The sequence below is a fragment of the Stegostoma tigrinum genome, chromosome 4 (assembly GCF_030684315.1).
Source record: "Stegostoma tigrinum isolate sSteTig4 chromosome 4, sSteTig4.hap1, whole genome shotgun sequence".
NCBI classification, from domain to species: Eukaryota; Metazoa; Chordata; class Chondrichthyes; order Orectolobiformes; family Stegostomatidae; genus Stegostoma; species Stegostoma tigrinum.
In genome coordinates this window covers 4,911,225-4,935,150 of record NC_081357.1, presented here as the reverse complement: position 1 = coordinate 4,935,150, position 23,926 = coordinate 4,911,225, and the positions used below count along the sequence as shown (strand labels likewise).

The 23,926-nt window shown below is 44.0% G+C and overlaps 1 protein-coding gene across 2 annotated transcripts in view; it reads left to right on the top strand.

Moving 5' to 3' along the window:
* The window catches only part of lrrc73 (leucine rich repeat containing 73), an 80,215-nt gene that overhangs the window by 22,955 nt on the left and 33,334 nt on the right, over positions 1-23,926 (top strand). For both annotated transcript variants that reach the window (XM_059645121.1, XM_048530572.2), the window contains 2 exons: positions 11,952-12,112; positions 18,584-18,706. In XM_059645121.1, the coding sequence (XP_059501104.1) occupies positions 11,952-12,112; positions 18,584-18,706 (284 nt within the window). The remainder of the gene's footprint in view (positions 1-11,951; positions 12,113-18,583; positions 18,707-23,926) is intronic.

Genomic DNA, 23,926 nt, shown 5'->3' with positions numbered 1-23,926 from the left:
ACTTTGGAACATAAGTTTAAGGAAAAAGGGACGAAGTTTCAAGAGAAGGCAATTCTTTTAAACAGAGGTTGTTAAGTGCTTGAAATGCGCAGTCAGAATAGATGATAGAAGCAGATACAATCATAACATTTAAGAGTCATCTTGACAGATATGTTAATGGGCAGGGAATAGAGGGATACAGATCACATAGGATCAAAAGGTTTTTAGATTAGAAAGGTGTCATCTGTCAGCACATTATTGGTGGGCTGAAGGGCCTGTACCTGTGCTGTACTGTTCTTTGTTTTAGCTGTTCATGCTGGTGCAGGTGGCAAAATATAGCAAGGTGACCCAGTCAAGTTAATAGACAGTGATATGCAGCGTTAATGGTATGCAGCGATTGGGAAGGAGAGTGGGTAGGGTAAGATATTGCAAGCAATTGTGAGACTAGCAGAGCATGAGCCTTAATGTGAGGCTGAATGATTTAGCCAATTGCAAAGAAAAGAAGATAGGTGGAGAGAGTATAGGTGGGGAGGTAGGGAGCGGATAGGTCAGTTCAGGGAAGACAGACAGGTCAAGGAGGTGGGATGAGGTTAGTAGGTAGATGGGGGTGCGGCTTGGGGTGGGAGGAAGGGATGGGTGAGAGGAAGAACAGGTTAGGGAGGCGGAGACAGGTTGGACTGGTTTTGGGATGCAGTGGGTGGAGGGGAAGAGCTGGGCTGGTTGTGTGGTGCAGTGGGGGGAGGGGACGAACGGGGCTGGTTTAGGGATGCAGTTGGGGAAGAGGAGATTTTGAAACTGGTGAAGTCCACATTGATACCATTAGGCTGCAGGGTTCCCAGGTGGAATATGAGTTGCTGTTCCTGCAACCTTCGGGTGGCATCATTGTGGCACTGCAGGAGGCCCATGATGGGCATGTCATCTAAAGAATGGGAGGGGGAGTGGAAATGGTTTGCAACTGGGAGGTGCAATAGTTTGTTGCGAACTGAGCGGAGGTGTTCTGCAAAGCGGTCTCCAAGCCTCCGCTTGGTTTCCCCAATGTAGAGGAAGCCACACCGGGTACAGTGGATACAGTATACCACATTGGCAGATGTGCAGGTGAACCTCTGCTTAATATGGAATGTCATCTTGGGGCCTGGGATGGGGGTGAGGGAGGAGGTGTGGGGACAAGTGTAGCATTTCCTGCGGTTGCAGGGGAAGGTGCCGGGTGTGGTGGGGTTGGAGGGCAGTGTGGAGCGAACAAGGGAGTCACGGAGAGAGTGGTCTCTCCGGAAAGCAGACAGGGGAGGGGATGGAAAAATGTCTTGGGTGGTGGGGTTCCCCTCCCCCCACTGCACCACACAACCAGCCCAGCTCTTCCCCTCCACCCACTGCATCCCAAAACCAGTCCAACCTGTCTCTGCCTCCCTAACCTGTTCTTCCTCTCACCCATCCCTTCCTCCCACCCCAAGCCGCACCCCCAGCTACCTACTAACCTCATCCCAGCTCCTTGACCTGTCCGTCTTCCCTGGACTGACCTATCCCCTCCCTACCTCCTCACCTATACTCTCTCCACCTATCTTCTTTACTCTCCATCTTCGGTCCGCCTCCCCCTCTCTCCCTATTTATTCCAGAACCCTCACCCCATCCCACTCTCTGATGAAGGGTCTAGGCCCGAAACGTCAGCTTTTGTGCTCCTGAGATGCTGCTTGGCCTGCTGTGTTCATCCAGCCTCACATTTTGTTGTCTTGGATTCTCCAGCATCTGCAGTTCCCATTATCTCTAGCCAATTGCAAAGTTTTTTTTAGATTAGATTCCCTACAGTGTGGAAACAGGCCCTTCAGCCCAACAAGTCCACACCGCCCCTTGAAGCATCCCAGCCAGACCCATCCCCCTATAACCCACACATCCCTAAACACTACAGGCAATTTAGCATGGCCGATCCACTAACCTGCACATCTTTGGACTGTGGGAGGAAACTGGAGCACCCGGAGGAAACCCATGCAGACACGGGGAGAACGTGCAAACTCCCCACAGACAGTCTTCCAAGGTTGGAATCGAACCCGGGTCCCTGATGCTGTGAGGCTGCAGTGCTAACTACTGCGCCACCGTGCCACCACAAGTCAACTATCTTAGACATTTTACAACACATTGCCAGGGCAAGTGCGACTTGAACCCAGGTGTCATGTTCAAAGGTAGCGACATTACCAGTATTCCAAGTAATCCTTTTGTTATGCTCAGACGTCTGAGTTTTGAACACATCAACAGCTTCCAGAACCGGAAGTCAATGTTGCAATCTGGGTCAGCATGCTGATCGCAATGCACAAAACATACTTGTTCAGGTTCATTATGACACAAGATTGTAGATACTTCTAACAAACCTATTCAGAGGTAGACACATGACTAGTACAGCACAAGAACCTCTCAAGTTTTGTTTTGTTATATGCTGAAATGGTTCTGTTCGTTATCATTTCAGGATAGCAAGCTGTAATTATTGGAGTACCATGGGGACCAGTGCTGGGACCCTAGAGATGGCCAAGTCTCTAGACCATGCTGGACTTCAAAATTTGAGGCTTTGCTTCCAGTCCCCAAGAGCCTCGCCTCCAATCTAGGACTTGCCACCCCTGCACCATCCTGGCCTGGGACTTGCTGCCGGGACTTGTTGCCCCTGCACTAGCCTGGCCTAGGACTCACCGCCCCCAACACCGGCTTGGCCTGGGACTTGCTGCCCCTGTGCCACCTGGTCTGGGACTTACCTCCGGCACTCACCTGCCCCAGTCTGGCCTGGGACTTGCCATCCCCACGCCAGTTTGGCCTAGGACTCACCTCCTGTACCATCTTCAGGACTCACCAACCCTGCTCTGGCCTGGTCTTGGACTCGCCTCCAGGAGTGACCTCGCCCCACACCAGCCTGGCCTGGGACTTGCCAATGATGACCTTCAGTCTCCTCTATTCACCTCAGGGTAAGTTTAAGTTAGACATTTGAAGAAAAGAGAAAAGAAAGAAAAAGAATGGACAGGGCAGAGGAGCTCCGGCTAGAGCATCTTTCTCTGCTGCCACCTTGGATCAAAAAGGTTCATTAGCTGATACTAGATGTGGAGGAACTGTCTTATGATAAAACATAGAACATAGACCATTACAGCACAGTACAGGCCCTTCGGCCCTCGATGTTGTGCCGACCTGTCATACCGATCTCAAGCCCATCTAACCTACACTATTCCATGTACGTCCATATGCTTATCCAATGACGACTTAAATGTACCTAAAGTTGGCGAATCTACTACCGTTGCAGGCAAAGCGTTCCATTCCCTTACTACTCTCTGAGTAAAGAAACTACCTCTGACATCTGTCCTATATCTTTCACCCCTCAATTTAAAGCTATGCCCCCTCTTGCTCGCCGTCACCATCCTAGGAAAAAGGCTCTCCCTATCCACTCTATCTAACCCTCTGATTATTTTATATGTTTCAATTAAATCACCTCTCAACCTTCTTCTCTTGAATGAAAACAGCCTCAAGTCCCTCAGCCTTTCCTCGTAAGACCTTCCCTCCATACCAGGCAACATCCTGGTAAATCTCCTCTGCACCCTTTCCAAAACTTTCACATCCTTCTTATAATGCGGTGACCAGAACTGTACACAATACTCCAAGTGCGGCCGCACCAGAGTTTTGTACAGCTTCACCATAACCTCTTGGTTCCGGAACTCCATCCCTCTGTTAATCAAAGCTAAAACACTGTATGCCTTCTTAACAGCCCTGTCAACCTGGGTGCCAACTTTCAAGGATCTGTGTACATGGACACCGAGATCTCTCTGCTCATCTACACTACTAAGAATCTTACCATTAGCCCTTTACTTTGCCTTCTGGTTACTCCTACCAAAGTGCATCGCCTCACACTTGTCTGCATTAAACTCCATTTGCCACCTCTCAGCCCAGCTCTGCAGCTTATCTATGTCTCTCTGCAACCTACAGCATCCTTTATCACTATCCACAACTCCACCGACCTTAGTGTCATCTGCAAATTTACTAACCCATCCTTCTATGCCCTCATCCAGGTCATTTATAAAAATGACAAACAGCAGTGGACCCAACACCGACCCTTGCGGTACACCACTAGTAACTGGTCTCCAGGATGAACATTTCCCATCAACTACCACCCTCTGTCTTCTTTCAGCAAGCCAATTTCCGATCCAAACTGCTATATCTCCCACAATTCCATTCCTCTGCATTTTGTACAATAGCCTACTGTGGGGAACCTTATCGAACGCCTTGCTGAAATCCATATACACCACATCAACCGATTTACTCTCATCTACCTGTTTGGTCACCTTCTCAAAGAACTCAATAAGGTTTGTGAGGCACAACCTTCCCTTCACAAAACTGTGCTGACTATCCCTAATCAATTTATTCTTTTCTAGATGATTATAAATCCTATCCCTTATAACCTTTTCCAACACTTTACCAACAACTGAGGTAAGGCTCACTGGTCTATAATTACCAGGGTTGTCTCTACTCCCCTTCTTGAACAGGGGAACCACATTTGCTATCCTCCAGTCATCTGGCACAATTCCTGTAGACAATGACGAGTTAAAGATCAATGCCAAAGGCTCGGCAATCTCCTTCCCGGCTTCCCAGAGGACCCGAGGATAAATCCCATCCGGCCCAGGGGACTTATCTATCTTCACTCTCTGAAGGATTTCTAATACCTCTTCCTTGTGAACCTCAATCCCACCTAGCCTAGTCTGTATCTCTGTATTCTCCTTGACAACATTGTCATTTTCTAGAGTGAATACTGTTGAAAAATATTCATTTAGCGCTTCCCCTATCTCATCTGAAAAAAGGTTAAATAGATTGGATCTGTACTTATTGCAATTTAGAAAAATGAAAGGCGATCTTAGTGAAACATGCACAATTGTTGGGGAACTTCACAGGCTCGATCTGTAGCAGTTGTCTCCTCTCATTGGAGGGCACAGGACTAGAGGGCATAATTTCAGAATAAGAGCTGCATAGTTAAGAGAGATGAGGAATTTCTTCCTTCAGAGCATAGTGAATCTGTGGAATTCTTTATGTCACTGCAGTGGCAAGACTGGGTCACTGTTGAGGGGATCAAGAGTTATGGGGAAAATGCAAGAAAGTGGGCTTGAGGATTATCAGATCAGCCATGATCTCATTGAATGAGGGCATGGATTCCATGGGTTGAGTAGCTAACTTCTACTCCATTACCTTATTGTCATATGTTTTTTAATGAATTTATTCAGACAGGTTGCAACTTATGTCTGAGTCAGGTATGACTGGAATCTGAACCTTTTGGCCCATAGATAAGGACCCTACCACCACACTACAAATACACCTTCTGAGGTGGGAGTGTAGCTGATGTTTTTAATCACCCTGTTCAGAGATGTTATTGCATATCTCTGGAGACAGGTTGCAACTTATGTCTGATTCAGGTACGGCTGAAAACTGGACCTTTTGGCCCATAGGTTGTGACCATACCACCACACTACAAATACACCTTCTGAGGTGGGAGTGTAGCTGATGTTTTTAATCAACCTGTTCAGAGATGTTATTGCATATCTCTGGAGTAGGTGGGATTTGCACCCAGGCCACCTAGCTCTGAGACAGGGACATTACCACCACAGCACAGGAACCTTAACACAACATTGTATCTACTCTGCCACAACTTTTAACACATGTAGCAAATCTCTTTTCAACCTTTTTTAAGAAGAACAACAATATCCAGTTATTTTCATAACTGAAATCGCTGTTCCCTGGAATGGTTTCATCAATCTTTTTTACATCCTTTCTAAAGCTTTCACAACCTTTAGAATTGTACAGTTAATTTGATACTGGTCCGTGGTGATGCTGTAGTGATCACTCGTAAAAATTTGGACAAGATAATTTAAATATTTAAGCTCAATTGCAACAACTCAATTTGTTTTCACTTGACCAGGTTCGAACATCTCTACTACCTCTTTTTCAAGGGCTGCTAGGGATGGACATTAATACCCGAGCAAAACATGCCCAAATTCTATGAGGAAGTGAATAAGAAATTATTCAGAACACACATCCGGAATTGCAACCAATTCATTACATCATTTTTAAAACCAGACAAAATTCTAATCGTAACTAACTCACTTAATATGCAGATGGAAAATGGATATTTTTATCAGTCCACAACATATTTCTGCTGAGTGATCAGATCAAAAAGCATAAACCTTCAGTGCCTCTGCTTTGTCAACAATTTGTGAACCCCATCTTGCCTGTTCAGGTACTTCTTGTAGATGTGGTTAGCAATGGATCTTGTACAAGAATTTTTTTTACCCCTTTTAGTATGCTCTGTTAAGCCAGACTTGTGGTTATTGGGATTTGCAACAAGTTGTTATTAAGTCAATTTCATTGAGATTAAGTAACATCGTCCAAGGATGACGCCTAAATCATAAAGGCATTTTATAGAAGGCAATAGCTGCTTACTACCAAATCTCAATCAGATTGTGAATAATGAGCTTTATTCTTGAGCCAGACCTTGGCAGACTGTGATGTTCCATAGGTTGTAACAGAATGGAAAGATACCTTTGTCTGTGCAAGCTCTGCATGTCTTTAATCTTTTAGAAACAATCTTGTACACTATTAAGTAAAAATCCACACTTTTGATGTATTACTTATTAAAACTCCAATTTTCTTTATTGGTTCATAAGGTGTGGGCAATACTGACTGGACCAGCATGTATTAGCAATTCCACATTGCCCTGGAGAAGGTGATGGGGAACTCCCTTCAAAAAATGCAGAGATAACAAGTTGTAGAGTTGGATGAACACAGCAAGCCAAGCAGCATCAGAGGAGCAGGAAAGCTGACCTTTCAGGCCTAGACCCTTCTTGAGAAATGGGGGAGAGAAAGGAGGTTCTGAAATAAATAGGGAGAGAGGGGGAGGCGGATAGAAGATAGATAGAGGAGAAGGTAGGTGGAGAGGAGACAGACGAAAGAGGCGGGGATGGAGCCAGTAAAGGTGAGTGTAGGTGTGGAGTTAGGGAGGAGATAAGTCAGTCCAGGGAGGAAGGACAGATCAAGGGGGCGGGATGAGGTTGGTAGGAAGGAGATAGGGGTGCGGCTTGAGGTGGGAGGATGGGATAGGTGGGAGGAAGGAGAGGTTTGGGAGGCGGGGACAAGCTGGGCTGAATTTGGGATGCAGTAGGGGGAGCTTTTGAAGTCCAGATTGATACCATTGGGCTGCAGGGTTCCCAAGCAGAATATGAGTTGCCGTTCCTGCAACCTTCAGGTAGCCTCGTTGTGGCATTGCAGGAGGTCCAGGATGGACATGTCATCCAAGAGGTGGGAGGGGTAGTTGAAATGGTTCGTGACTGGGAGGTGCAGTTGTTTAGTGCAAACCAAACATAGGTGTTCTGCAAAGCAGTCCCCAAGCCTCCGCTTGGTTTCCCCGAAGTAGAGGAGGCCACAACGGGAACAGCGGATGAGTACACTACATTAGCAGATGTGCAGGCGAACATCTGCTTGATGTGGAAAGTCTTCTTGGGGCCTGGGATGGGGGTGACTGGCGAGGTGTAAGGTTAGGTGTAGCACTTCCTGTGGTTGCAGGGAAATGTGCTGGGTGTAGTGGGGCTAGAGGGGAGTGTGGAGTGTTCAAGGGTGTCATGGAGAGAGTGGTCCCTCCTGAAAGCAGATAAGGCTGGGGAGGGAAGAATGTCTTTGGTGGTGGGGTCAGAGACCCCTTCAGAAAATGCAGTTTCTCCGATACTAGCGCTAGTCGACTAGAAACCCTGGAACTCCTTTCCTAACATCATTTGGGTGTCCCTATATCCCAACAACAATCTGACCAGATCAGAATATGTGTGGCTTTGAGGGAACTTGTAGGTAATAATGATCAATTGAGGCTCAATACTCATTTGGTTATCAGTTTCTGATTAATGTCTAAATGCAAATCAATAAAGTAGTTAACAAAAAAATGTACAGAATGTGAAATGGCTGCAGAAAACTATCTGTTAGAGATAAGATGACTTGTTAGCTCATTTCAGTAAATATAAATGAAACTAATTTTAAGATATTTTTCTGGAAATTACTATCTGAATCCACTTGCATGTCACTGACTGCAATGAAAAAATAATTATGAGATGTTGCATCCTAGTCGCTGGGAATCGTTTATCTGGTTGCAGGAGTAATGCTTTACTGCAGCTATCCATAGAGGCCACTGGTAAAGGGGCCTGCTTTTCAATAGGTGAGGGAGTGAAAGATTATGGGATGCAGACAGGAAAGTGGAGTTGACAGCATAACCAGGTCAGTCATGATCTCATCAAATGACCTTCTCCGAATTCAACTCCCTTTCTTAATTTGTAATTACTCAAGTTAAAGCATACCAACGGTGAAACTTTCACTTAAACAGATTAAACATTATTTTATTTGCAATAAGGAAATAAAGTATTAAATAGGAAATTACAAATACTGAGATTAAAACAATTACAGGTAACACCAAAAAACATCACATAGATTTACAGAACGGGAAGAGGCTGTTTGGGTCATCGTGTCCAAGCCAGTCATCAAGTACCTATGTGGACTCTTGTCTGTTATCCAACACTTAGCTCTTCGCCTTGTATGTTATGGCACTTTAAACGATCATCCAAACATGCATTAAATGTTATGAGAGTTCTTGCCTCTATCACATTTTCAGGTAGTGAGTTCCACATGCCTATCTCTCACAAGGTGAAAGCATTCTTCCTTCAATCTTCCCCAAGCTTCCTGGTCTTTGCCTTAAATCTTTGCCACCTGATTGGTGATTCCTCTACTAAGGGGAAAAGTTCCTTCCTATCTACCCGATCTATGCCCATCATAATTTTGTATATTTCAGTCATGTCCTCTCTCAGCTTTCCCATTTTCTCAGAAGAAACAGCATATATTATCTCTCTACATAGCTGAGACACTGTAGCCCAGGTAATATCCTGTTGAATGTCCTCGTCACCCTCTAATGCAATCACATCCATCATATAGTATGGGGTGGTGACCAGAAATGCACACAATATTCCACCCGTGATCAAACCAACATCTCATTCAGCTCAGTCATAACCTTGCTGCTATTATATTCAATACCTGAACTAATAAAAGCAGGTATCCTGTATGCCTCCTTAACCACCTTTATCCACTTGTTCTGTTGCTTTCAGGAATCTGTGGATAGCCACATCAAAGACTTTGTGATCCTTTGTACTTCCAGAGCTCTACCATTAATGGTATACTCTTTTCCCTTATTAGACCTCTCAAAACACATTACCTCACACTTTTCAGGACTTAATTCCATTTGTGGTGTGACCAGCCTGTATGTATCATCCCGTAGATTAAAACTTTCCTACTCACTATTTGCCACGACACCAATTTTCATGTCATCTTTAAATTTACTAATTAAAATTTCTACATATCACATCTAGATCATTAACTTACATTGCAAACAGCAAGGGGCCCAGCAATGAAACCAGTTGCACATCACTGAACACAAACTTCCAGTCACAAAAACAACTTTCGACCATCACTTGTTGCCTCCAGTCACAAAGCCAATTTTGGATCCAATTTGCCAAATTTCACTGGATGCCGGGGCTTGTAGCTTTATACTAAGTCTCCTTCTATGCAACCTCATCAGTGAAATTCACATAAACTACACCCAATGTAATATCCTCATCCACACATCTAGTCACCTCTTCAAGAAACTTAATCAAGCCTGTCAAGCATGACCCACCTTGATTATTCCTTGCCTGTCCAACTGGAGATTATTACGTGGTGCATTCTGCTTTTGAACAACATTTGAGCTTACGCCTAAGCAAGTTCACTCTGCAAGCATTGCATATGTACAAGTGAAATATAGTTGGATTATTCAAAACTACGCTTCATGTGCACCCTTCTTTTTTCCTAATGTCCAGCAGACGTGGATCCTGCTCTTTCATCCATCAAACTGACACAGTCTTTGTCTGACATAGTCTACCACGGGTATTGTCTCAGCCATTTATCAATTGCGTTACGCGTGTAGAGAACAGTAGGTGATGGCAGTAAGTTTGGGTGGATACCGTCATCACTGAAGACTACCTAGTCACCTGGTACCCTTTCACTTCACACTACGCTGACAGTCCAATTCTACCTGCCCCCGCAGTGTAGAGACCTGCCGCATTGAATTTTGCCTCTCACTGTTTCCCTGCCCCCTAATCCCTGACTGCTTACTTGCTCCACAATGGAAGTCCCCGTCAATAACCTCCCTTTCCGTAGTCTAAAATGATATTTGAATTCCTGTCTTGACTTCTCACTGCCACCGTCCTTGTTTCCAGATCCACAAGTGTGTCTGCTTACCAGCCCCCACATAACCTTGACTCCCCACTCCTTTTAGCTATGACCCCCACCACTTGCATCCTCCTAATGATTGATGGAGAGACACCTAGGACTATTTGTCCCGGACTTCAATGAGTAATTCCTACACATGACTAACCAGGCCCCTGACCGCTATCTTTGTAGCTCCTTGACTGACAATTTCTAGCTCATATGCCTTCTTGTGCTGACCTCAGGAAGGACCATTGTTGAACTTCAGTCAAATACATTCCCTGAGCATCCCAAGCTGGTGACTGATTGTGACTACACCCCAAACATATCAGTGACTGATGGTACTGGGATCCTCTGCCAAACAGCATGACCTCCACTCCTTGACTGGACTGAGCATTAACACCTCAGCCCCCATCCAGTTTCCAACATGGCCGATTGTTAAATACCCTTGCAGTGCATTTGTCACACGGGCAGCTGGTAGTTGCTATCAGTGTTAGGTTGATATCTCAGTACGCTGTATATTGAGATGTTCCCCACTTCACTCCAGTTAAATCCCTCATAGCCTGTCTGTGTGCCTGCACAAAAGAGAACGTCAATACAGCAGTACTGATGGCCTTTGAGTCTTGCTAAAGCATCAAGGCATTAATAGGTATCACATAGCAAGGATTGCAAGACATGATGCCGCAAGCATGCAAGTAGGCACTAAGTGAGCAAGCACTAAAAGATCAAATGGGGTGCTCTGATATGTATAGCCTGCTTCAATTTGTCAGCCTGTCCTTGTGCAAAGCGTACATGCTACAGCCTCTCTATGCTAGATGCTAGTGTGCCCTGCAATGCAAATCTGTGCTTCCAAAGCAGCAGCCTGCAAGTGGACCAGAGAAGTACAATGATGGTCATGCGCAGTTGGCAAATGCCAGATGCCAATGTCCATGAATGAGAGGTGCATGTAGCTGGTGCCAGTGGCTCATGGCCTGAGATATGCTGCAAGGTCCCAAGCAACCTGTAGACTCTTCACGGCTAGCAGTCGGCTGATGTCAACAGGTATCAACCCTGATTTCCATGTCAAGGATTCTCGAAGTCCAGCTTGTTTGTTAAGATAGTAAGCTGACTATTAATGAGCCAAGTTGCAGCATTAAAAGACGTTTATCAAATACAATGCCCCTTAATTGGCAACTCATCACTGCCTACTGAGAAATGCGCTTCATCACTCAGCGAAGGTATACAAGGTCGAGTGAGATGCTCTTGCCACAAGATAGACCTCACTGGAATTCTCAACCAACTCTGCCACAAATCTTGCTATAGTCCAGATCATTCAGATCCTTGTAAGATTCTGCGGTCGGTTTTTAATCCAAGCTAGATGTCTCATCATATTTATACAGTAGATTCCACTGTTTTTAGTGTGGCAAATCTAGCCGAAGTTCAAATTTAGCAGATTTAAGCTCCTCATGTTACCTTACGTTTATCCCTACATTGATTCTTTACTGATTCCTGTGAAGTAAGTTCCACTTCCTTTGCAATGGTAATTCCAATGCCTCACCTATTTCAATATTCTTATTCTCTCTGATTCTGATTGTAATGTTTTCAGTTTTTATTTTCTCAGAATAGCATTCTCTCATTGTCAGATACTGAATGATGTAAATTTTGTTCCATCTGTGTTTTTTTGGCAGGCTACGTAACTCATGTCCATTTTGTTCTTATAGCCTCCATGGTACTCCCTTAACTGATTCTGGACTAGCTGTACTGAACCCTGTCCTATCCCTACATCCCTCCCTAATATCACTGGATCTCGGAGACTGTATTCTGGGAGATGAAGGAATGAATCTCATTTGTGGATTGTTGCCGCCGGATGGGGCAAAGTCAGGTATGTATTTTATATATTATTTGTTCTGAATAACACAGTCAGGCTGTAGAAATAAAAGTCAAAATTTTGGTTTGACACAACCTAGGCTGCATATGCAGTGGTTTGTCTGATAAATTTACCATATGAAGTGGTCTCTCCTTTATTATCCTCATTATCTAGTCTCAGAAAGTGAAGAATAAAGGGACTCATCCATTGATTCCAAGAACTTTTGGCTAATTTCTAATGATTAGGAATTGTGGGTTAGCATCATTTGAGCAGGGTGTTTTGAGAAGAGCCTTTGGTTATGCAGATTAAAGGGATAATTTCTTACCCAAATTTCCCTTTGACTAATCTCTGGAGGTGCACAATATTATAGAATGCTCTAATTGATCCCAGTGCAGATGCATTTGGCAACTGAGGGAATTTGGTGATATGAGGCATGAGGTGCCTTCTCCTCTTACAAAAAAAAGGCCAGAGAGAGAGAAAAATTAGCAAGTCCCAAAAGCTGAAGGTCAGAGGCATTAATTAATTGGAAAATTGCACGTCACTCTGCTTTTCAAGATAGACAAAAGAGGAAAACTAGGGAAATATATATCAGTTAGCTTAACATCTAAATTGTTGGAGTCTGTAATCAATGACAGGGTAACTGAATACCTCAGAAATTGTCAATTAATCAGGAGAACCAGCTTAGGTTCATGATATTAAAATGTGAGGCTGGATGAACACAGCAGGCCAAGCAGCATCTCAGGAGCACAAAAGCTGACGTTTCGGGCCTAGACCCTTCATCAAAGAGCTCCTGAGATGCTGCTTGGCCTGCTGTGTTCATCCAGCCTCACATTTTATTATCTTGGATTCTCCAGCATCTGCAGTTCCCATTATCTCTGATACTATCTTAGATTCATGATATGTAGGTTTTGCATAATAAACATCATTGAATTTAGTTTATACGGTTTATATGGACTCTCAGAGGCATTTGGTAACTAAGGTAGAAGCCCACACAGTTGAAGGTAAATTATTAACATGCCTGGGGTATTAGTTGAGTGGTAGGTGACAGAAAATAGAATTAATGTGTAGGTACTCAGATTGCCAGAATGTGACTAACGGTGTCCCATAAGGATTTGTATTGGGGCTTCAATTACTCATACTGTTTATTAACAATTTGGAAAATGTCATAGGAAGCCATAATTAAAAATTTGCAGACGATGCAATGTTAGGTGGCATTGTACTCAAAAGCATAAAATTACAAAGGGATATTGATAGACTAGTGAATGGCCAAAACTGTGAGATGAATTCCAATGTAAGCAAGTGTGAGGTTATCCATTTTGGACAGAAAAAGAGTACTTCCTAGATGGTGTGAAGTTAAGTAGAGTGGATGTACAAATGGGCTTGAGTGTTCAGCTGCATAGATTTTTAAAATGCCACAAACAGGTGCAGAAGTAATCAAGAAGGCGAATGGAATGCTGGCCTTTGAGGATTTGGGTCAATCAAACGGGCTGCTTTGTCCTGGATGGTGTCAAGCTTCTTAAGTGTTTTGGGTCTGGAGAGTATTCCATCACACTTCTGACTTGGGGCTTTTTACTTGGTAGACAGCTTTTTACTTGGGGAATCAGAAGGTGAGTTGCTCACCACAGTATTCCTAGCCCCTAACCCGCTCTTGCAACCACGGTGTTTATGTGGTGAGTCCATTAGAGTTTCTGGTCTATGGTAACCCCAGGATGTTGTTAATGGGGCAATTCAGTGGCAGAACCACAATTTTTGTGGCAAAGGTGTTACCAGCCACTTGTTAAATCAAGCCTGGATATTACCCAGATCTTGTCCCATTTGAACATGGACTGCCTCATTATCTGAGGATTCGTAAATGATGCAGAACATTGTACAATCATCAGCAATCATCCCCACTTCTGACCTTACGTTGGAGGGAAGGTTATTGAACATGGGTGTCCTATTACTTAGGCTGTATTGAGCTTAGGAGCTGAGTGGCCCCTGTAGAACCCAAACAGGGAATCACTGAGCACGTTTAGTAGGAACTGCTGATGCTGGAGAATCTGAGATAACAAGATGTAGAGCTGGATGAACACAGCAGGCCAAGCTGCATCAGGGGAGCTCTGATGCTGCTTGGTCTGCTGTGTTCAACCAGCTCTACACCTTGTTATCACTGAGCAGGTTACTCCTTAGAAGGTGCTGCATGATAGCTTCCCTCATTTTTCTGATGATTGAGAGTAGGCATCAACAGTAATTGGCCGAGTTGGATTTGTCCTGCTTTTCATGTACAGGACATACCTAAGCAATTTTTCACATTGTCAGAAAGATAGCAGTGCTGTAACTGTGTTGGAACAGCTTGGCCAGGGGCTGCAAGTTCTAGAACACAAGCCTTCAGTACTGTTGCTGGAATATTGTCAGGGCCTGCAGTCTTTGCGGTATCCAATCACTTCAATCTTTTCTTGATATCAAATGGAGTGAATTGATTTGGCTAAAAACTGTTATGTGTATTTCTGGGGACCACTGGAGGGGACCATGGTGGATCATCCACTCGGCACTTCTGGCTGAAGATTGCTGCAAAAACTTCAGCCTTATCTTTTGTACTAATGTATTGGGCTCTTCAATCATTGATGATGGGAATATTTATGGAGCCTCCTCCTCCCTTGAGTTGTTTAATTGTCCACCACCATTCACAACTAGATATGATAGGACTGCAAAGCTTCAATCTGATCCCGTTGATGTAAATTAGCTCTGTCAATCACTTGCGGCTCATGCTCTTTGGCATGCAAGTAGTCCTGTTTGGTGGCTTCAACGGGTTGCCACCTCATTTTCAGCTATGCCTAGTGCTACTCCTGGCACGCCCTCCTGGCACTGTCCATTGAACCACAATTGATCACATGACCTGATGATAATGGTTGAGTGGGGGATATACCAGACATTGAGGTTATAGATTGTGTTGGAGCACAATTTTTCTAGGATGGTGACGGCGAGCATGAGGGGGCATAGCTTTAAATTGAGGGGTGAAAGATATAGGACAGATGTCAGAGGTAGTTTCTTTACTCAGAGAGTAGTAAGGGAATGGAACGCTTTGCCTGCAACGGTAGTAGATTCGCCAACTTTAGGTACATTTAAGTCGTCATTGGATAAGCATATGGACGTACATGGAATAGTGTAGGTTAGTTGGGCTTGAGATCGGTATGACAGGTCGGCACAACATCGAGGGCCGAAGGGCCTGTACTGTGCTGTAATGTTCTGTGTTCTATGTTCTATGTTCTAATTCTGCTGTTGTTGATGACTCACAACACCTCATGGATGCCTAGGCTTGAATTGCTGGATCTGATCAAACTCTGTCCCATTTAGCATGATGCTCATGCCACACAACACAATGGAGATTATTCTTAATGTGAAGATGGAATTTCGTCTCACAAAGACTGTGCAGTGGTTGAGAACAATACTGTCTTGGACAGATGTATCTGCAGCTGGCAGATTGGATAGGATAAGCTTGAGTATGTTTGTCCCTCTTGATGGCTCCCTCATCACCTGCTACAGACCCAGACTAGCAGCTATGTCCTTTAGAACCTGACTAGCTCAATCAGTAGTACTGCTGCCAAGCCATTCTTGGTGGTGGACATTGAAATTCCCCACCTAGGAGTACATTTTATGTCCTTGTGACCCTCAGTGCTTCCACCAAGTGTTGTTTAACATGGCAGAGTACTGATTCAATAGCTAAGGAAGAACAATACACTGTACTCAGCAGCAAGATTCGATGCTTGTTTTAACCTGAAGCCATGAGACCTCATGGAGGACTCATGTTGAGGATTCTCAAGGCAACTCCCTCCCAATTGTATGCCACTGTGCTGCCACCTCAGCTGGCTCCGTCCTGCTTGTGGAACAGGACATATCCAGGGATGATGATAATGGTGTCTGTGACATTGTCTGATTCCATGAGCATTACTATATCAGGGCAGTTGCTTCACCAGACTGTGAGACAGCTCTCCCAAGTTTGGCACTAGGTCTCAGATGTTGGTAAGAAGGGCTTTGCAGGGTCAACACAGGTGTTTTTACCATTGTCTTTTCTGGTGCCTAGTTTGCCAGGTTTAATTTTGTTAAGAGAGTTCACAGCAATTGGTATAACTGAGTGGCTTGCTCAGTCATTTCGAAGGGCAGTTGAGAGTCAGCCACATTGCTGTAGGTCTAGTGTCACATGTAGGCCAGACCATGTAAGGATGGCAGATTTCCTTTCCTGAAGCACACCAGTAAGCCACGTGGCTTTTTTACCTGACAATTGCCAATGGTTTCATGGTAGCGGTAGATTATTAATTCCAGATATTTTTATTGAATTCAGAGTCCACGATCTATTGTGATGGGATTCAAACCCAGGTCTCCAGAACATTAGCTGAGTTTCTGGTTTAATAATTCAGCAATACTATCATTAGGCCATCACCTCCCCATAATCTGCATTCTTGTTTTCAGCAGCCAATCTGCAAGGACACCCTGGCCTTGTTGCATCTCCCTCTTTCCCATCAGCATTCGGCAAATAATCTGCTGTTATTTTTACTGTTAGGTGGATAAAATAACATTTATGCCCATTATATTTCATCTGCCGTACATTTGCACCCTCGCTTATTTTACCCAAATCACTCTGAAGCATCTCTGCATCCTTCTCACAGTTTACTCTCCCACCCAGCTTGTCGCCTGCGAACATGGAAATATTACATTTAGTTTCCTCATCTAAACCATTAACATATATTGTGAATAGTTCGGTTCCAAGCACTGATATACGCATTACCCCACTAGTCACTGTCTGCCATGTGAAAAAAAGACCTCTTTATTACTTTTTGGCAACCAGTTCTCTATCCATGTTGGTATATTCCCGCAGTCCTTCACATTTTAATTTCAAATGCTGATCTCTTACTTGGTACCTGATCAAAAGCAAATGAAAGTCCAAGTGAACCACATCCAGTAGCTCCTCCTCATCAGCACTTCTAGGCACATTTTCAAAAAAAGAAACTCCTGTAGATTTTCATAAATCCATGCTGGCTTTGTCCAATTCGGTCACGGTTTTCCAAGTGCTCTACTACTACATCTTTTATAATGAACTGTAGCATTTTCCCAAATACCAATGTCAGGCTAACTAGTTTATAATTCCTTGTTTTTTCTCTACTGCCTGTTTTAAATAGTGGTGTTACATTAGCTAACCTATGAAAAGGAAGAATTTATTCAATCAACAACTCCTTTGTCTTTTGCACAAGACCTCCATACCATCTGCCCTCTTGTTCCACCTCTGCTTCTGTCAGTATATAAGTATAAAAGACAGCTTATTTTCCAAATAAAAACCAAAAGAACTGCAGATGCTATAAATCAAGGACAAAAACAAAGTTGCTGGAAAAGCTCATTAGGTCTGACAATCTGTTCTGAGGAAGGGTCACTGGACCCAAAATGTTAACTCTGATTTTTTTCTTCACAGATGCTGTCAGACCTGCTGAGCTTTTCCAGCAACTTTGTTTATGAGCCTAATTTCTAACACGTTTCAGTTTTGGAATTAAGTCATACTAGACTTGAAACACTAACTGTATTTCCCTCTCCACAGATGCAGTCAGACCTGCTGAGTTTCTGCAGCATTCTCCATATTGGTTTCAGATTTCTAGCATCCACAGTATTTTGCCTTTATTCAGAAGGTTGTATCAAATTCAGAACCAGCAAAAAACTGAATTCTTTCAACCTCATCATCACTGCTAAGGTGCAGCAGAGAAATCTAGCAGCACTATTAATCAGTCAGAAATTGCTGGAAAAATTCTGCAGGTCTAGCAGCATCTGTGAAGAGAAAGCAGAGTTAACGTTTTGGGGCTGGTCACCCTTCTTCAGACTAAGGAATTTCTGATACTAATCTCAGGAAGAGTCCTGGAGAGGTGATAGCCTAGTGTTATTGTTGCTTGATTGCTGATCTAGAAACTCAGCTAATGTACTGGGAGCGAGATAATAGGAACTGCAGATGCTGGAGAATCCGAGATAACAAGATGTAGAGCTGGATGAACCCAGCAGGCCAAGTAGCATCATAGGAGCAGGAAGCAGATGTTTTGGGCCTAGACCCTTCATCAAAAATGGACTGGGACCTGGGTTCAAATCCTGCCATGGCAGATGATGGCATTTGAATTCATTAAAAATAATCTGGAATTAAGAATCTACTGAAAACGATGAAATCCCCCATCATCAACATAAATTCCATATTTCCCCAGCTACTAACAGTCACATACCTTTATCAGTTTCAAGGTTTTCTCAAATGTTTTGCCTCACTCAGGGGATTGCTTGATATTGGGCTCAGGATGCATGATTAGCAAGTGCATCCAAGGCTGGTGATGTATTAAAAACGTCATGCAATAAGAATGTAGGACAGGTTTGATTTTGTATTTGCATGTTTCATATGTACTGCGATCTGCTTCGTATTTATCTTCCTCATATTGTGACTTGTGTGATGACATCTCACTTTCTGTCACAACTTCTGTTTTCTCTCAGGTCTGAAAGAGCTAACACTGAGTGCTAATCCTGCAGTTACAGTGAAGGGTTGGGCACGCCTGGCAATAGCAGTTGCCCACAGTTCTCAACTTCGTGTCCTTAACTTGGATTATAATCCTCTAGGTGAGACTATGTGATACAGATGTAAATGAATTCAGTATTACTTTGAATCAATTCTTAGAACCATCTTTTGAAATATATTCACTTTTTTCTGACTCTGGTTTGTTAGTTGATGATTAGTTGATGACACAGGCCAGTTTTTATGGAGAGGAAAGCTAGCACACAAGTGCAGCAGGAAATCAGGAAGGCAAAAGAATGTTGGATAACAAGGTGTAGAGCTGGATGAACAAGCAAGCCAAGCAGCGTCAGAGGAGCAGGAAAGCTGACGTTTTGGGTCTGGTTTTGGGTCCTTGCTCCTCTGATGCTGCTTGGCCTGCTGTGTTCATCTCTATACCTCTACAGCTCTACACCTTGTTATCTCAGATTCTGCAGCATCGGCAATTCCTACTATCTCCAAAAGAATGTTGGCCCTTGTTTCAATGGTGTGGGAGTATAACAGCAAGGAAGTCTTACTGCAACTGTTCAAGATGCTGGTGAGATCACATTTGGAATACTGTGAACAATCTTGATCCCCTTATTTTAGAGAAATTACTATTTCATTAGATACAGTTCAGAGAAAGTTAACTAGGATTAGGTTAACCTAGTTAACTAGGTTAACTAGGATGATCCCTTCTCTTGAAGAATTGTCTTCCAAGCAAAGACTAAACAGATTGGGACTCTACTCACTGGTGTTAAGAAGAATGAGAGGCAATCTCATTGAAACATATCAGATTCCTAAGGGACTTGACAGGGTAAATGCTGAGAAGATGCTTCCCCTCATGGGAAAGTATAGGATCAGAGAGCATAGTTTCAGAATAAAGGGACACCAATCTAAGACTGAGATCAGGAGGGATTTCTTCTTTCAGAGAGTTGTGAATCTTTGGAACACCTTGCCACAGAGAGCTGTGGGGAGAGTCCTTGTCTATACAAGGAACAAAGAACCAAGAAAATTCTGGCACAGGAACAGGCCCTTCAGCCCTCCAAGCCTGCGCCAGTTGAGATCCTTTGTCCAAACCTGTCATCTATTTTCTAAGGATCTGTATCCCTTTGCTCCCTGCCCATCCATGTACCTGTCCAGAATCATCTTAAAAGACACTATCGTGTCTGTGTCTACCATCTCCGCTGGCAACACATTCCAGGCACCCACCACCCCCTGCGTACTTTCCACACATATCTCTCAGAAACTTTCCTCCTCTCACTGGAACTCATGACCCCTAGTAATTGAATCCCCCACTCTGGGAAAAAGCTTCTTGCTATCCACCTTGTCTGTACCCCTCATGATTTTGTCGACCTCAATCAGGTCCCCCCTCAACCTCTGTCTTTCTAATGAAAATAACCCTAACCTACTCAACCTTTCCTCATAGCTAGTGCCCTCCGTACCAGGCAACATCCTGGTGAACCTCCTCTCCAAAGCATCCTCATCCTTTTGGTAGTGTGGTGACCAGAACTGTACGCAGTACTCTAAATGTGGCCGAACCAAAGTCTAATACATCTGTAACATGACCTGCCAACTCTGAATACCCCATTCGATGAAGGCAGCCATGCCGTAAGCCTTCTTGACCACTCTATTAACTTGCGTTGACACCTTCAGGGAACAATTGACCTGAACACCCAGATCTCTCTGTTCATCAGTTTTCCCCAGGACTTTTCCATTTACTGTATAGTTTGTATATATAGTTTATATATATTTTTTACTGTGTAGTAGATCTTCCAAAATGCATCACCTTGCATTTGCCCAGATTGAACTCCACCTGCCATTTATCTGCCCAACTCTCCAGTCTATCTATATTCTGCTGTAATCTCTGACAGTTCATTGTCTGCTACTCCACCAATCTTGGTGTCATCTGCAAACTTGCTAATCATACCACCTATACCTTCCTTCAAATCATTTACGTATATCACAATGCAGTGGGAACTGCATCCCAAAACCAGCCCAGCTCGTCCCCGCCTTCCCTAACCTGTTCTTCCTCTCACCTACCCCCTCCTCCCACCTTAAGCCGCACCTCCATTTCCTAACTACTAACCTCATCCCACCCCCTTGACCTGTCCATCCTCCCCGGACTGACCTATCCCCTCCCTACCTCCCCACCTATAGTCTCCTCTCCACCTATCTCCTCCTCTATCCATCTTTGGTCCACCTCCCCCTCTCTCCCTATTTATTTCAGAATCCTCTCTCCATCCCCCTTTTCTGATGAAGGGTCTAGGCTTGAAACGTCAGCTTTTGTGCTTCTAAGATGCTGCTTGGCCTGCTGTGTTCATCCAGCTCCACACTTTGTTCCCTACATTTCCCAGATCCTGCCAAATTTTGGTTTAGCTGCCCTTCTCCCAGTTGAGAACTATTCCTTTAGGACCACTCTCATCTTTGTCCATGAGTATTGTAAAACTTCGGGAATTGTGGTCACTATTTCCAAAGTAGTCCCTACTGTAATTTCAACCACCTGGCTGGGCTCATTCCCCAACACCAGGTCCAGTATGGCCCCTTCCCGAGTTGGACTATTTACATACTGCTCTAGAAAACCCTCCTGGATGCTCCTTACGAATTCTGCTCCATCTTGACCTCTAACACTAAGTGAATTCCAGTCAATGTTGGAAAAATTAAAATTTCCCATCACCACCACCCTGTTTCTCCTACACCTTTCCATAATCTGTTTACATACTTGTACCTCTATCTCACGGTCACAGTTGGGAGGCCTGTAGTACAGCCCCAACATTGTTTCCGCACCCTTCCTATTTCTGCGTTCTGCCCGTATTGCCTCACTGCTCGAGTCCTCCATCGTGCCCTCCTCCAGTACAGCTGTGACATCATCTTTGACCAGTAATGCAATTCCTCCACCCCTTTCACCTCCCTCTCTATCCCGCCTGAAGGATCGATATCCTGGGACATCTAGTTGCCGATCATACAAATGGAAGATAGATAGGGGATCAGTACAGGAATCAGCAGTTATGAGGAACAGGCAGGGAAGTGGACACGATCAGTCATCATCCTACTGAATGGCAAAGCAGTCCTGAGGGGCTGAATGGCCTACTCCTGTTCCTATTTCTTATGGTCATACTGGGAGCGTCTGTGGCAACTCCATCTTGCTCCTTTGCTGCGGTTGCTGCTAAACTAGACAAAGAGCTGTTCTGGCCCTTTTATGAACGTCTTGTCATGACATTTTGAAGGCAGAGTCCAGGAGGGAGGACTTCCTAGTTTTCTGTTCCCTGGATGCTTTATAACCAACCTGCTGAGAGATGTTATTAGCATGGGGCGGCACGGTGGCTCAGTGATTAGCACTGCAGCCTCATAGCACCAGGGACCCAGGTTCAATTCCAGCCTCGGGCGACTGTCTGTGTGGAGTTTGCACATTCTCCCCGTGTCTGCGTAGGTTTCCTCCCACAGTCCAGAGATGTGCAGGCCAGGTGGATTGGCCATGCTAAATTGCCCGTAGTGTTCAGGGGTGTGTGGGTTATAGGGGATGGGTCTGTGTGGGATGCTTCATGGGGCGGTGTGGACTTGTTGGGCCAAAGGACTTTGTTTCCACACTGTAGGGAAGCTAAAAAAAAATCCCCTTGAGCATGGTGGAACTTTGGACTCAGAAATAGGAATATTGCCACTGTACCATAAGAACTCTCTTTGACAGTGAAACAGTTGTCATAGGTGCAACTGACTAAGAAATTACTTTTCTTTGCAAAGCGATTTCCAGGGACAAGTAATTCATACACACTCCGTCTGCAATGGGCACTCCCATACTGACTTTTATATTACTGCAAGGCGCAAGTGTGGCCCAAATGATGTAGATCTTGCTACAATAGGAACTGGCACTGATCTGGAAAATCAACTAGAATTAACAATGTGAATTAGCTCCACATTGATGCCGGAACAGGGAATCTTCTCGTGTTTTCAAATATCTCTATTGCAGTGTGTCAAGCATTTCCATCGTCCTCAAAGCTAACAAAATCGAACACATTCCTCATGATACCATTGAATTCGAAGGACTGGTGCTTAATTGCAAATTACGTAGAAAATATATTGAAACTCAGAAGGCATTTTGGATAATTGTAGACTGAGTCATTCCTTAAATTTTGGAATCCAGTCTTTTGAACACGACAAGATATCAAAAACAGTGAAATTCATTCCTTGATTCCGGATCCTGGTGGTGCTATGAAGATTTACATTGATTGTTGGTTAGGCACTGCTCTGGCAGCTGCCTTTGTAACTGACTGGTAATATGTGACCTCGGTCACACAGAACGCCACAGTGCTGCCTACCTCCAGGAGAGAGATGCAAATGTGAATAAGAACATAAAGACCTGGGAGCAGGATTAGGCAATTCAGCTTCGTGAGCTAGTTCCACCATTTAATACATGTATGGCTGAACTCATTTCAGCTTCAGCTCCATTTTCCTGCCTGCTCCCCATAACCCTTCAAATGATTCCTAATTAATAATGTCTACCTCACCCTTAAATTTATTCAGTGCCCAGTACTCTGGACTAAATTGAATTCCAGATTCATGACCCTTTGAGAGAAGTAATTTCTGTTCATCTCTGTTTTAAATCTGCCATCCCCTTGTCCTAAAACAATGACCTCTTGTTCTAGATCGCCTTACGTGAGGAAACATTCTTTCCACACAATAAAAAGAACTCTGGATGCTGGAAATTAGAAACAAAAACAGAAATTGCTGGAAAAATTCAGCAGACGTGGCAGCATCGAGGGAGTGAAAGCAAAATTAATGTTTTGGGTCATCTGAAACATTAACTCTGCTTTCTGTCCACAAATGTTGCTAAGCCTGCTGTGTTTTTCCAGCAATTTCTGTTTTTATTACAGCCTTTCTGCACCTACTTTATCAGTCCCTTTTAGCAACATATGTAACTCAATTAGATACACTCAGAGTAACACAGCATGGGAACAGGCCCTTCGACCCAAACTGGTCTATGCTGACTATGGTACCCACTCAGCTAGCTCCAATTGCCAGCAATATCCCTCTAAACCTATCCCATCCATGTACCTATCCAAATACTTTTTTTAATGTTTCTAATGTACCTGCCTAAACCACTTTCTCTGGCAGCCCATTCCATATACACACCACCGTCTGTGTGAAGAAGTTGCCCATCAGGTCATTCTTAAATTTACCCCCTCTCACCTTAAACCTATGCCATCTAAGTCTTCAATTCCCTACCCCTGTAAAAAAGGCTATATGTATTTATCCTATCTATGCCCTTCATGATTTTATGCACCTCAATAAGGGTACCCCTCAATCTCCTACAT